This window comes from Musa acuminata, chromosome BXJ2-6 (genome assembly GCF_036884655.1).
Source record: "Musa acuminata AAA Group cultivar baxijiao chromosome BXJ2-6, Cavendish_Baxijiao_AAA, whole genome shotgun sequence".
NCBI lineage: Eukaryota > Viridiplantae > Streptophyta > Magnoliopsida > Zingiberales > Musaceae > Musa > Musa acuminata.
This window is the reverse complement of record NC_088343.1, coordinates 33,884,175-33,899,616: the sequence shown is the minus strand read 5'-3', so window position 1 is coordinate 33,899,616 and position 15,442 is coordinate 33,884,175. Positions and strand designations below refer to the sequence as shown.

General features: G+C 36.6%; 2 protein-coding genes across 2 annotated transcripts; one reads left to right on the top strand and one right to left on the bottom strand.

The window, feature by feature from the left end:
* Positions 1 to 339: 339 nt before the first annotated feature.
* LOC135615321 (BTB/POZ and MATH domain-containing protein 1-like) lies at positions 340 to 8,047 on the bottom strand. Its single transcript, XM_065113621.1, has 4 exons — positions 7,366 to 8,047; positions 4,333 to 4,681; positions 2,410 to 2,686; positions 340 to 757 (listed from the first exon to the last, which is right to left on the bottom strand). The coding sequence occupies exons 1-4, from the start codon at positions 7,809 to 7,811 to the stop codon at positions 579 to 581; spliced, it is 1,251 nt and encodes a 416-aa protein (XP_064969693.1). The 5' UTR covers positions 7,812 to 8,047; the 3' UTR covers positions 340 to 578.
* A 1,923-nt stretch (positions 8,048 to 9,970) lies between these two features.
* On the top strand, positions 9,971 to 14,285 carry LOC135613590 (RNA-binding protein Y14A-like). The gene is made up of 3 exons (XM_065110616.1): positions 9,971 to 10,313; positions 13,783 to 13,919; positions 14,198 to 14,285. Exons 1-3 carry the CDS (start codon positions 10,142 to 10,144, stop codon positions 14,213 to 14,215), a joined length of 327 nt encoding a protein of 108 aa, XP_064966688.1. The 5' UTR covers positions 9,971 to 10,141; the 3' UTR covers positions 14,216 to 14,285.
* The last annotated feature ends 1,157 nt before the right edge of the window (positions 14,286 to 15,442 follow it).

Here is a 15,442-nt window from a genome sequence, read left to right as displayed (position 1 = left end):
CTCTTAATAGTTGACCTTATATTTCTCAGATATTTCTGCGTCCCCCAATTACAGCTAATGTAATCAAATCGCCAGTCAAGAGACTAAATAAAAATGAAAACGAAATTATTATGATCCAAAATGCTACACAACTATCCACACAAGGCTATTTCACAACCTCCCGCCCTGGAGGTTAAGCGTTACACACGTACCACAAGCATTGCATTGTTCAGTGAGGATATGGCGGGACTATTGTCACCAAAGCAAGAGAGGTAGTCCAACTGATGCAGCCAGTTAAGAGATGTGCCAGAGTGCTGTCTGATTCTACCCAATGCAAAACTATAAACGAACAGAAGAAGATGACGACCAAAAAACGCTCCACAATTATTCATGCAAGTTCATTCCCCACAACCTCAGTTCTGGCATGGTACAACATTGCAGGAAACCCTTAGCTCAGTTCTGCTGACAGTAGTCAATACAAGGCACATGGACATGGAAAATTTTCAAACTAGGATATTTATAACTTGACAAGAAACAAGTACAGGGCAGGAAGCAATGAACTTTCATCAATGGAATAACTGTTGCTGTTGCAGCAAATATCATATCCGGGGCTTCACCCGTCTTCCATTTGCATCACTCCCATCAAGGAGGGCATCACTTGAATACACGCTGGATGTTAGTGAATTTTCTCCGATCCTAGCGACGAGTGCAAGAAGCTCAATCAGAATAGATGGACAACTGACCTTCAAGTACTCGAATCCTTCAGTTTGCATCACAGCTGCACAATTCATTAGAACAAAAAAAAAAAAAACAGTTAGGTCTAGTAACACAAGTTATCTAAGATACTAGTTGAGATTTTCTTTACAGAGGCAGACAAGGCACGAATGCCGATTTAAGTACAGCCAACATATGCAATGTTATTCCTACAAGCAGAGAGAGATGCTTTCTTGTGAACCCCAAAACCCGTGTCACATGTTAGACTGCCTACTATACAGCACTTTCGCATGGCAATCACATAAGATGCGATCAGAGATCAGACACGATAATTTTTCATAGGTAGACGTTCAAATATAATGTCTGCCATATTCCAATTAATATATTAAAATGTTAAGAAGAAAACATCATGATCAATGTTAACATGCATTAGATGGTTCACCATCTACATGAAATAACTGAGACCTGAGAGTAGAGACAATGCATACTAAGAACAAGATATCACCAGAAAGACCATACAAACAAAATCAAATTCAGCAAGATCACAAGGAGTATAAATGGCAATTAACCTGTTAACTATGACTGCAGCCTACTACCCTATGCTCTATTAAGAGATAAAACCACTAGATCTTGTAGAATTGCTCAAGGTCAAAACACCAAAAAGATCAGGTCATCGACAAATATTTTGAATCTGGTTAAATAATCAACTATACGTTTAATGCAAGAGACATTTCTGCAGAGACAAGTTTACACTGATATCATTTCAATTTACAGTTATGCTGCGAAATAAGGATAAACTACAACAAAAACAGTACAGTGGTTTGCTTAAATATCACCCAATATGTGAGCAAGAATCAACATGACTAGACAATTAAATCAAATGTCATCTTTAGATCTAACACTCGGCACTTCATAGAGTTGCAGATAGAAGAAACAAAATCATGATGTGCCAATGCATGAGAAGAACAGACATCGAAAGCAAGACGATACTGTCTGGTTACTGAAAACAGATAAGCAAACAGAGAAAATGAGAACCTGACCAAGATATGTCCTCTTAGTAAAGCGCTGAGATGTCAAGGAGAAAGATGTACAGGAAAACAACTTAATAGACACCATGCAATTCTGGAATTGACATCTAGGGCGATTGATATAGCTACGCTGATCAGTAACAAGCATTCACAACATTTGTCATTCGAGTAACAGTACATTGGTCTTCAGATATAGCACTTGTATAGCATGATCCTCAGAAATCATGATAGCAGAACGTACTGAATTACAATGACTGTGAATTTTGATTCAAAAAAATCATCTGTACATAGCTTGAAAAAATTCAAGCAAAAACATTCAAATATCCTATTACCGATGTTTAGATGCATATACTAATCTTCACATAAATTAGAAAATACACAGTTTTTTTGCTGAAAGAACTAAAGCCAGTGTTGTAAGAATAAAATAGTCTTATAGTTAAGAGATGGAAAGCAGAACTTTCAAAGAAGAGCAATGTCATCTTCCTGTGGAAATGATTACTCCAATGGACAATTATCTTTGAAGTTCACGCCACACCTTGCTGATCGAAAACCAGCACTGGGAACAAACAGGTGACAGATGTGCAATGATATATAATAGACACCCATGTTGTGTTTGACCAGTCCTTAATTTTTTTGTCCTAAAGATGTCACCATGAGAATACATTTAGCAGAGGAATACTAGTCATACCTCTCAAGTTCTCTGGCAAAGCAACAAATTTGAGACAAACAGATTTAAGCTGAGAACAGTGATGCTGCTCAGCCAGTGCTAAAGTAGTGGCCACAGTATTTATGGCGACATCCTCACACAGCTTGACTTCACAAAGTATTTTAAGCCTATCCAATGCATAGCGGTCAGCAGCAGCAAGCAAATGTTGAGCCATTAGAGTGGAAGCACATTTTGTATTCAGACCAGCTAGCTCTTCCAAGGCAGGTAGGGAATCCCAGTATATGAAATGGAGTAGAGCCTGAAAACACAACAATATGCAAATTTTGCTTTAAGTTGTTAAAAGCTCAATTGGTATGATTACAAAGAGAATGACAATACTAACGTGCATGAGGAACAAATGTGATATACACAGATTCCACATTCTCACTGTAGCATACAGTATTAAACTATTAATCATTAGTTTTGTCTAATTAATTATAAATCACATATAGCAAATCCTTGTGCATGCAAAGATTAAAAAATGAAGATAAAGCCTACAGTAAGATGGCAAGCCCAAGATTGTATGAAAATTAGTTACACAAAACGCGTATATTCTGTGTAGTACGATATCATTGTTGAACATATGTTTTCAGTGTTATCCACACAAATGCATGCTGCACAGAAAATAAGGAACAAACTATGCACTACAATGATTATGTCATTGTCAATGGTGATCATGTTAAATTGATTAAATTTTCTTGTCACTTAATAAGGCTTGTGAATAAAATTTATGTTGTCTTGTATGTCAAAAGTATTTCATCCAACCAATATCACGCAAAAAAAGAATCAACTAGAAAAATGTCATATATAGGATTTTAGTGTTGCGCTTGCTTTTAGGGAGAGATTATGATAAGTAAGAAACACAAGATCCATCAGAAAGCACTTGTGTAATTGGATTTTCTTGTATCATAACTCATCTTAAGGAAACTTCCCATGTTACAGCAATATAGTACAATGTCATCTTTAGTCAACCTCATTAGCATAGAAATAACCAAACACAAGGTAGACAAAAGTGCAGATGAGTATATTCTTGGTTTAACAGCAAAATATAGGAGTATCAAACCCTTCTGAAGTGTCAACAGTAACATAAATAATAACTTTATAATCAATCAAGTGTAGTATTGCAAGTGGCATAAATGTAGACATAAGCTTCAGCAATGGTACTATCTTACCTTGCATTAATCCTGAAAAAATACCTAGTATGAAAGAAAGAAAGCGGCCTAGCCAATCACTATGTGAACTCACCCAAATGATATAGAAAAGTATAGGTGATAATGTTTGACGAAGTAAATTATATAACTTTATCATTAATTGCATATTCCTTCTTAACATAGATCCAAAGGAAAAGCAGTCATATGGTAATTCATCTGTGCAGACTGTGAATATCAATAAACCTATCAAGACAAAAATTCATTCATGCCCTTGAGAAGAACCGTCATTTTTGTGTAGCAACTACATATAAAGTTCAACCTTAAACCTCAAATTATGATGCCACTATCATAGGTAGCTTCATCAAAACATAAAGCTTCTACGAGCAACAGAAACTTTGACATTAACCTCAGAAGTTATTCCCTTGTCGCTCAAGGTAACTTTTGGATAAAGGGGCTTGCCACAAACCCAAGAGACAACTGGCAAGCCTGCACTGAAGTAAACTGGCATTACTATGTATGTAATTTAAGACGTGCAACAAGACAGCATTTACTCCATTAACCAAAGGCCTAGAAAGAGCTTGAACTTGATCAAAAGAAGTAAAGAAACTACAATAACTTCTTAAATAAAGGGGAAAAGAGAAATCCAGTAAACAAGAATTCAAATTAGCCATAATGCATAAGTTAAATGACGAAAGAATCTGAACCACAAAATGTGACAACACCAAATCCAAATTAAGAAGCATAAATACCCTACCTTAAAAACTGGAGTTTCCATGTCTTCGACCTTTATACAATGCATGTTCCTGTCTTTCATCGGACCAAAAAGTTGAGCCCTGAAAACAGGTGAACGAGCTGCAAGGACCAATTTGTGAGCATTGAAAATCTCACCATCAACTTCAAAACTTACATCGGTTCCTTTTCCACTATCTAGAAGCTGGCCAAAATTCTGAGTTATGTTAGAAGATGGCACTGCAATGGTATAAATTTTGGGTCCCTCAGTGTGCGATCTAACAACGCCAACACTACAATTAACTAAGAGACAATCATCTTTAAGATATGCTGATGACTCTAAAGCACTTCTTCTGAAAAAACGCTTATAACCCCTGCATCATTCACAACAAATGCAATATTATTGTAAATGGGCATTCATAGTATAAATTATTGCATTCCTGTATAAAATTCACATAGTGCTATATTGCAGAACATGTAAAAGAAATGTAATTATGCCCTTAAAAGAATGGCCTGTTACCTTATTAAAAGCTCTCTCTTGAAAAAGATGAAAAAAATGTATCATTGATTATCTGAAATGATAAAAAGGAGAAAATTGACAAAACGAACACTGATCATGCTTGACTTAGTTATATCTTTAGCCAGCCAGACATTAATACCTAAAAGAAGCTTCAAATTGTTAATCTGGAGCTTTCAGATGTCTATCAAAAATTATTCAGATGGAATAGTTCTTTAATACAGACTTCAGGAAAATTTTCTAACCTAACCAACTTCACGCTAATGTAACTTATTTTTTAGCATTACCATCTTTAACATTTGAGTTAAGAGGTAGAAAATCTTAATCAAGCAGATAATTAAGTCATTATGATGACAATAATACTAATATTAAGTAACTCAGTTTATGAGCATTACCATTCTCTACAATTTAAGTACAAGGACATCTGAGGATGATTAAGAAAAATCTTATTCAAGAACATAATTAGGTCATTGTGAAATCAATGCTCCCTAATTTATAACCATGGACATTTTCCACGCAGAAACTGATAAAGGACAAGAACATCTTATCCAATAAAATTGTTGAGTAAAGGATAAGTAGATCAGACAATTAGTGAGACCACCAGATTTTACCACACATTTTCCACACAAAGCAACACGAGCTATCAAATAGCATACTCTTACTATTTTAAATGGATCACCAAAATATGCTAATGTTAAGTAGTTCAACTAGAACCATAAAACCCTTAAAACTGACTGAATTATATCATATTATAAAAACAATGAAAAACATCCAGCTAGCAAGCTTGGTAAGACTGGCAAAAGGGTCAAAAACTTAAAACTGTATTTGAATCCTTCCTAGCAAATTTCTTGATTGTCTATAACAAACACCAATCCTCACTCTCCGCACCTCACCTGCATTACATCAGCAATGCATTGTGTTGCACCGGTTCCCATGTTCAGCACCCAGCCACAACTTGCATGTCATATGACCTTGGAAACCATGTTCCATGATGACCTACAACATATCTACCTAAAGCCTAATCTGATGGAGCCATGAATACTTCTCCCAATAGAGCCAGACAAGGGCCTAAGCCTTCTTTTTTGTTTTTGCTTAAGAAAACCCAGAGGATGGGTATTCAGAATAGTAATGTGAGTAAATAAAAGAGAGAGAGAGAGAGAGAGAGAGAGAGAGACAGAGAGAGAGAAGAAGAAGGGGGTGAGGGGGGCAGAGAGATAAGATATTTGCAACAAAATACTCCTAATAATTATCTGAATCAAAGTAGGGTTTGGGTATGGGACAATGTATAAGTAAAGAAAGCCTAAGAACCCTAAAAGAAGGTCAAGACTGAAATTTTTTTAATTTTACATTAATCTCCTGCAATTTACCAGTGATAGTTTTTTTCCTTGGTTTATTCTTTGGAGGCCCCTACTTCAGCTCAAATGAAAGGGGCACCTCTTGGGAGGCATCAGTCCTAACAAAAAAGACCATGATCATTAACTAAATTCTACTGATAAACTGATACTGTGAAATTGTTACTAAAAAGCCAGATGTTGAATCATATAACAGAGCATATTATTCATACCAATTTTCTTCAAATAATGCATTAACACTGATAAGAATAAAACGCTAGTATAGTGGGAGTTTAAACATATCAAGGACTTCTGGCGAAGTGAAGAGAAATTCAAACAAGGGCATATTGTCAATGTGAACAGAAACTAATATAAATATTACTAGAACCTTCCAACTTTCACCTGTAAACAAGGGCATATTGTCAAAGTGAACAGAAAAAAATATAGTCTATGAACAGATTACTAGAACCTTCCAACTTGCAAACACCTCTTAGGTTAATCAGGTAAACCACACTTTTTCCTATATCAGAACAGACTTTCACCTGTAAGTCATGTGAATATAAATATTTCACATTGTCAGAATTTCAAAAAGTAAAGGATTACTTTTTTAAACTCATGATCATCTTTTACAGTGAAAAAATTCAACATCCATGACCATCAAGACAAAATTTTCACTTAACAATTATTTGGTCATAGCTTGAGCTTAAAAGAATGAAGTGCGCAAGTACTGAGATGTCTCAAACAGAACCATGAACTGCAAGAATTTCCAAGCACACAGTCCAAATAAGAAAACAAGTGAACAAATAAAATCGATCAAATTCACCATGCACTAATCAGTTCAAGAATCAACGCATCCTTTCTTTTGTGTTGCTACCTCATTCAGTAATTAACATTTTGATAACATCCACCCTCAGACAGCCATCTTCTTCGGATACAAACTAAATAAATGAAACTATAATTCACAACCAAGGTAATCACTAACGACTCATCGATAGCCTAGTTAAAAGAAGAAAAAAAAAAACTTATCCCTAGAAACTAATTATGTCAATTTTATTAAGATGTGTTCTGCATATTTAAGAACGATCTACAAGATCCCAAATCAAAGAAAAAATACATCAAACTAAAACCATCCCAAGAATCATAAATAAGTTATCCAACAAGAAAGAAACGATCGAAAGCATAATTCACACGACACGCCAGCCCAACTCACCACATGCTGCCGCGGTACTTGAGAGTGTAAGGACCGCCCTCCAGCGTTCTCCCAAAGTGGCTATGAACCTTGTGCTGCTCCTTCCCGCTCTGATCCAGCAGCGTGAGCTCGAAAAGCGCCCTCACGTCGGTCCCCTCGCTCGCGAGGGCGATGAACAGCGACACGTACGCCGCGCCGTCCTCCAAGCTCTTCCCGTCAGGGTAGAAGTAGATGGCCCAGTCGTAGCCCCCCACCGTGAACGTGTCCGACGCCGTGTACTTGCCGATGCCCATCCCCTTGAGCAGCGAAAAACCGGAGATCCTAAAGTGGTGGGAGCCGTTCACCGTGTCGGTGATGGACGTCGACGCCGTCTCCGTCGGCGGCTGATTAGGCGCCGAGGGGTGGGAAGAAGACGAGGAGGACATCCGGGAGGAGGTGCCTCCTCTGTATACCCTGCCGCTACCCATCTTGAAGGGCTCAGAACGACTGGATCGGCGGCCCCAATCGATCTAGGGTTCCGGCGAAAGAGAAATTGCCGAGGAAGGCAGAATCAATTGAAGCCCAACGGACCTAGGGTTTTGCTGTGGGAGATCGGGGGATTGCGATCTCACGAAATTAGGGTTCGAATCGACGACGGCTAAGGAAAAGGAAAGGGTAAGGGAGCGTCTATCGAGGTCGAGAGGGGAGAAGTCGGTCGAGAGAGAGGAAGAGGAGGTTGTGGGGCAATTAATAGCCGTCGGGATAGAACGAAGGGCGATACTTTTTGTACCCGTCCCTACGCAACCCTCTTTCCCACCTTCCCTGTGAATGGATTATTGGGTGGGGCCCATAATGAGTCATTGTCTCATCAACCCCCCCTCGTTGTTTTCAGTAAACGGGCGGTCGCTTTGTCGGGTAAACGTTACTGGTGGGAAAAGAACGTTGTAGAAGAATATCTCGCAAGGGAAACGAGCATGGGATGCGTCCTCGTTTATGTTCTCACGTGTTTGGTGACGTACATTAGAAACTTTACGTGTTGCGATGATAAACTTCAGAGACCAATAGGCTATAACGGGCTGGACTTTTCATCGGGCCCATCTTAATAGTGATGTAATAACTCCTTATATTTTATGTCGTATTTGACTTTACCTTATTTAATTAAAATATTTATCGATTTGAATTTTTTTTTAACCTTAATACTTTGATCAACTCGCACGAGCAAAATTTTGCAAGATTGTTGGAAGTTTACGGATGGAAAAGTCATTTCATTCACATTCAAGAGAGATTAGTCGTTTGGAAAAGGTCACATTATAATTTTCTTACCGCAAGCCTACAAAGTGGTACCATTTACCGATAAGCATTTTAAAATCATCTTTGATACTTGTTACCATTTTTATACCGTGAATTGGGAATCGATGCAACTTAGTCTTATCTCGAATATATAAGATTGACTTGATAGATCCTTATGGTGGTTAGTGTCGAGTATAAGCTAGTAGGAGCGATCCCGAAGTGATCTTTGAGCCTCCGATATCATTCTGAGGCTAGGTTGGGTAAGCTCCGTCTCCTCGAAGGTCTTACAACAAAGGTCAAAATTAGGAAAGATTTTCTGACTCAACCTCTTTAACAATCAAGTTAGTTTTGTGAAATAAAAATAGTATGGGCTTTTGGGTATAATCTTCGGTCTTTGTTTAGGTATTGGGGATTGATATTTATACTTGAAAAACCAATGAATGAATCACATCCAACGAGCAGCATATTCCTACAACCTTTTGTAGCCCATTTATGTGATGGGTTGGTTTGTACGACCTCCAACAGTGCATTATCGATAAAGAATGATTAGGGAGTATTACCTACAAGCCCTGACACCTAATAGGGTTGAGTCGAAAATTTTCTCGCGGGTGACAAACCAAGGGAGGCACAGGTTGACTCGAACCATTGCCCTCGACAACCAATCTATATTGTCTCCTTTGAGTTACAATCTACGATGGTCGACAGGTTGTTGCTCCACTGTCGATCGTGGAGGAGAGGACCTATGCATTGTGTCTTTTACGTCAACTTCTCGATGGTGATAAGCTGATGGATTATGATGGTTGCCATAATATTTCCTAGCAATACTAAAGATAAGTCTCACGATAGTGTTCTTGATATTGAGAAATTTTTATCGACATAAATAAGTAAATTCTTATCGAGAAATTGTTTACTTGATTACATTGGTAAATAATAAGGCATACGTGTTAATTTCTCATTGCATGTGCTCACTATTTCATCCTGATTATGTTTTAGAAATATAATGTTATTGGTTTATTAAATTGTATTAGTAACAATTTTTTAAGAATATACTCCTATCTTGTAAAATTTATGGATATACACATTCTGTAAGTTAGTAAATTTGTTTAGAGATAGTGTGGTGGAAATATCAGTGCCACATGGCTGCCACATCAACGGACAACGGTGTTAAAGTTAATTTCGTATGATTGCTACATCTTCCGAAAACAAAAACAAAAAACAAAATTTCTCGCGAATTCGCTTTCTAATGTACGTCACTATAGAGGTAAACAGACGTGGAGCCCATAGGAGCAAAACCGCCCACAAAATGTTCGAATGCCTGCCGAGACTCGTCTCCTATCACTATAGAGGTAGTAAACTGTTTTGGGAGGTTTTATACTGCCGCATTCCGAGTCTCCGGCCTCGAAAGGAGGGTGGTAGCTTATTCTGTCATTCAAATCCGAGAGAGAGAGAGAGAGAGAGAGAGAGGAAATTGGTTGGTGCGGTAGGGGACGAAGAGGTGGTAGACTTCGAGCCCGATGAAGATGATCTCATGGACAAGAAGGCCGGCGCTGCCGAGGCCGACCCCTCGCCTGCACCCAAGCTCCGATCCACGATCGCCGGAAACGCCTTGGGCCCGAGGAAGACCAAAGGCAGAGGCTTCCGCGAGTCGGAGCTAGGGATTTCGATTCCCTCGAGTCCGATGGCGGTCCCGATCCTCAACGGTGCATGCTTGAAGAAAACCCTTTTATTATTTAATATCTAGGATTTTTGGATATGGAGTTTCTCTTTATTATTTATCTTTATGCTTCTGTTGCATTGGAGGTTTTGTTAGTTCGATCATTTTAGGGTTTATTCATCTGAGTTTTTGTCAATGCATTGTGTTTAAAGTAGACGATTTTGATTTCGTTTTATTTAGTTATTGGAATTTTGCTTATCATCTTCATACACTTACTTAGTTCATGGAAGTAGGAGATTTGGTACTCACACTTCGTTGAGAATTTAGTGTTTGCCATTCTGCTGGTAGTCATTAGAACTATGTCACAAAAAAAGGAACAACATGGAGTTAATGAAGTTATCATGTTTGGTAGTTAAATGCCTGGTCGAATGTTATGCTTGTAATCTACACAGTAGTAGGTGGCATACACTTCAACTTTGTGTGTATATATGATGACAATTATAGGTGGGATTTTTAAAGAGTTTTTAGGGCGAAACATGCATTTCCTTCCTGCCCAAGCTACCACAGTGTCCGTTGTACTCGGATGTGTGACATTGTTAATAATCATTTTAACATTGAAATTTGAACTTTTTCACTCTATGAGCTGAAGCAATATATACAAATCAAGCCCTCAACATGGTCAAATCAATAAAATGAAGCTCCACATGTTTTAAGTCTATAGGTTTCAGTCTGTTCCATCTGACCATTTTGATACTAAGGAATAAACCAACAACTCCTTCATGAATGCCTACACTTTCATGTTTCTTTCAAGTTTTTTAATTATTTCTTAATAAACTATTATATTCAAAATTTTCCTATTTTATCATAGATTATGATCTCTATGTGTAATTAAAAATTCTAAAATAGAATAAATTAAGACATCCTTGTTGGTGCAATAATATAAAAATTATCCTTGAATGAAATCATAAATAGGTTCAAATTATTTTAAATTAAAATATGGAGTTTAGAAAAAAAAATCCGAAGGCACACTAGCATTGTCATAAGCATATTTTTCAGTTTTGTATGAGCCTCTAATAAGAAACCACTAAGTTACAACCATATGGATTTTTTTACTAGCATGACCTTAAAGAATCAGAAGATGTGTGAAAAGTAGAAGAATTGAAAACTCAAAAGAACTGAATATGATAAGAAGGTAAAAAGTTAAAATTTTCTCCTTTTTTTTTTCCTTTTTCTTTAATTTTTACTGAAATTTCTTTTACCTTCTTGCTTGATGTGGAAGATACTTTTATGCACTTGTCCATCCAATGGAGTGTCAACGAGTGACATAATGATCCATTTGTGCATGCACGATGAATGAGTCATACGTGCGCCTGCATCACACACTATAGTATCATTGGTAGAAAGGTAAATATGTGTTTCCCTCTAAAAACTCTAATAATCCCCTACAAATATAAATTTTCTTTCAAACAAATAAACAAATAAAATTAATGATAAAATAAAAGCTTCTCATTCTTCTGTATAGTCAATGAATATCTACATAACTATCATAAATGAAATAGAGTGAACTATGTTCCTTTGACCAAGACTTTAACTAAAACACAGTATGAAACTAGGAGCAGTTGCATCTTACATGCAATCAACAATGCTCGTTGTTGTTGGCATGCAAGTGTCTTACAAGTGCCACATGACTCTTCTCCAATGTCTCTTCCTCATCCAGCAAAAGGGTAAAAGAAAATTTAGGAATATCATAGAGAAACAAAGAAAGAAAAAGGAGATAATTTTAACTAAGTTAATCTTTTTCTACTATTTGATTTTTTAATTTTCTAATTCTTTCATTGATTATGCTCTTGGTGTTCGATCCGCTTTTGATTCTTCTCGGTCGTGCTCGTAGAAGAATCAACCTCATAGAAGAATTGACCTAGTTATATATTGGGTGATTTTTTGTCAAACACAATAATGGGGTTGATGCGATTCCTTGTCTTCTTGTGCATGTCTGATGAGAAATCACTGATGGATTCTTTTACGAGCATGATCATGAAAAATCGGAAGACATTTCAGTACTGACAACATAATAAGTGAAAGAGTTGAAAAATCGATAGAACCTAATATAGAAAATGATTGGAAGTCAAATTTCTCTCCTTTCCCTTCTTTATTTGCTTCTTATTTGTCTTAGATTTTCTTCTACGTTTGCTGGATGGGGAATAGACTTTTATAACCTATTCCAATTAATGGAAGAGTGTCATGTGAAACTTGAAGGTACAAGATAGTAGTGCCAAGTGTTGTTGCATGCACCAAGGTGCGATGACCCTTGGTTCCATATTATATGAGGGCTAGTTGAGGTCTAGGTGAAGGGAACATAATTCAAAACCTGAATCATTCTGTTTTCTTCAATTGGATGCTTCACTGAACAAGGATAATTCTTTGAAAAAACAATTAGTTGCGTGAGCAGTTTTTATCTTATTATTTATTTTATCAGTTATTCATTTGTTTATTTGTTTGAAGTAAAATTTGTGTTTTGTGAGGATTCCAAGTGTTTTTAGTGGGAAACATAGATTTGTCATCTTACCCATTCTATTGTAGTGCACGATGTATGCACATTGACAATTCAGACATCATACATGCATGAGTGGACCATTCTGCCACTTATCACACCTTGCGTGCATGCAATAACACTCGTCTTGGCTGTCACATTAGTGCCATGTGGGATTCCTCCATTGGTTGGAGAGGCTATAAAATTCTCTTTTCCATCAAGGAGAAAAGAGTCTGTTTACGGCAGTGTCGAAGATACTTTGAGGGCTTCTGGTTGTATGATTAAGCTGAATACAGATGTTTAGTGTTGTAAGTTTGGAAGAAATTTTCAAATTTACACTAAATGAAGTATTCGCCTTTTCCCTATCATGAAAATGTTTAGTTTGATTGGATATTTATAACCAATGTAAAATATATGTGGAGTTTAATGCTCAGCATACATGTGCTGATATTCTTTGATCTCATGAACGGTAAGAAAAACTACCATCTGCATGTTACAAGCCGGCAACACTGAGATTTAACAGCAATGAGCAACATATCATATAACTAACTCATACCAAGAAAAACAGTTTGTATGTTCTTCTTGCAACTGTTGGCGATTGTAATAAAAATTGGACATGAGATTTTATGCTTCTGGAAGAATCCCAAATATGGTTTTCATCATCTCATGCTTGTATATCAGGTTATATATATTTACATATTTTGTACTGGAATTGTTTTGGGCAATGCCCGTCTCCTCTGCAGCTTGTGCTAGAAGATTATTTCTTGATGCTGCTTGTGTTTGTTAATTTTGGTTTCATGAAGAATATATAATAACTTACACAATTGTCAAACAAGTTGTATTTGTTTTTCTGATAATGCATGACATTTTGATGTTAGCATATCTTAATATTATCCCCAATCACTATCCCATGTGTGATTTTTCATAGGATGAAGCTATTATTGGAAAGTAAGTATTACAAACACTTTTCTTTTTGTTGTGACAGCTATTGAGGGGTGGATTATACTGGTCACCAGGGTCCATGAAGAGGCACAGGAGGATGATCTGCACAACGCCTTTCATCAATTTGGTCAGGTCAAAAAATTGCATCTAAATCTTGATCGTGGCACTGAATTTGTCAAGGTAGTATAACAGTTCTCATTAACTTTGTGAAAACAGTCATTGTGTAACCATCTTTAATCCTTGTAAATATTACTATGTAGTCTCTTTTGATCTTTTTTTCTTTAAAATTGCCGGAGATAAAAACAAAAGTGCTTAACCACTAACTTTATTTTTTTGGATAGTTTTGGGACTATAATACTTCTGTAGACATAACTGTTAATATAGAGAAATATTGGATGTACCAGTATTCAACTTTTTAATCGTTTGATCTGACGGATAGTTAAATCAAATTTTGACAGTGGCATATGGAGCTATAGTGTGCAACAACGGACACAATGGGGTACTCTCTGGCTATGAAGCACGAACAGGCTATATATATATATATATATATATATAGCCTCGTGATTCTTGAGGGTAAGGATTGTGAATTGGTTGATTCGTTGAAGTCGAATAATAGATGTCTTGATGCTCCAAACAGAAGTTAACAATACTTGGCTATAAGATTCATCTTACTAGTGTGTCGGTGCGGCCAACGACGTGGTACGTGTCGTTCCTACCAATATATCATGTGTTGGTATGATTGCAACACAAAAAAATATATAAAATAGCTTCAAAAATTTTTAAAAATAAAAAATTAGAAATAAATATAAATTTGATATAATTTTAGAAAAAATAATCTAAATTAAGAAAGAATAACAATACATATTTTTCTAGAGTTTTGAGAAGTAGTTTATAGTAGATTTCTAGAATTTGAATTGTACGTTTAGAACAAGGAGTAATGAGTTAGAGAGAGTCAAAGGAGAAAGAATGAGCGGATAGAAAGGGTTTTTTATTGAATTCAATGAGATCTTTATAAAAATCAATTAATCATTTAAAATGCTTGCATTACTTTTCACTACTACTTGTCACTATTTGTGTAGCTTATTTTAAATTAAAGTCTTTGTACGTTCAGTTTGTATTTTGCTTACTTATTTCGGGTTATGCCTTTATTTAATTCAATGAGAGCTTCAACGAAGCACAAGCTACAATTACAACACTCGATGGATCCGAGCTTCGTACGCAAGCAATTTTTGTTGATCGGGCATTTAGTAGAGAAGGTAATAATATTATATATGTTGGGCTGATAGCCCATATTCAGTCCATAGCCCACACCCCCTCTTAACCTAACCCTAATTAAGATTAGGGGGGTATGATGGCTGCGTTTTAGAAGCAGAAAAATGCTATAAAAAGACAGCAACGAGGCAGATCTTGAGGGCCACGAGATTCCAAAGAGAAGAAGGAGAACAAGACAGAAAAGGAACAGAAAGAAAGGGAAGAAGACAAAGACAACGCAGAGAGACTGTTCTCAATCATCTAACAGTGTTCTCATCTCATGTTAGATCAAATCTACAGTAGACTCTTGCTGTGATTACTTGGGGAGGTTTTAGATATTGTGGGCAGTGACGTGATCCTTGTATCCCAGTTATTCTCTTGTGGTTGTTGCTAGGGTTTTGGGCAAGAGATTGAGATTTGTATATTCATTATTCTCATAGTGGATTATCTTT

What these genes read in the sequence shown, in the direction of transcription:
- LOC135613590 (XM_065110616.1), top strand. Translation starts at nt 10,142, where the DNA reads ATGGACAAGAAGGCCGGCGCTGCCGAGGCCGACCCCTCGCCTGCACCC. An exon ending in GGCGGTCCCGATCCTCAACG is followed by an intron (nt 10,314 to 13,782) that starts GTGCATGCTTGA and finishes TTGTTGTGACAG; the next exon opens with CTATTGAGGGGTGGATTATA.
- LOC135615321 (XM_065113621.1), bottom strand. Translation starts at nt 7,811, where the DNA reads ATGGGTAGCGGCAGGGTATACAGAGGAGGCACCTCCTCCCGGATGTCC. An exon ending in TGGAAACTCCAGTTTTTAAG is followed by an intron (nt 2,687 to 4,332) that starts GTAGGGTATTTA and finishes TTGTGTTTTCAG; the next exon opens with GCTCTACTCCATTTCATATA. An exon ending in TTTGCCAGAGAACTTGAGAG is followed by an intron (nt 758 to 2,409) that starts GTATGACTAGTA and finishes TGAATTGTGCAG; the next exon opens with CTGTGATGCAAACTGAAGGA.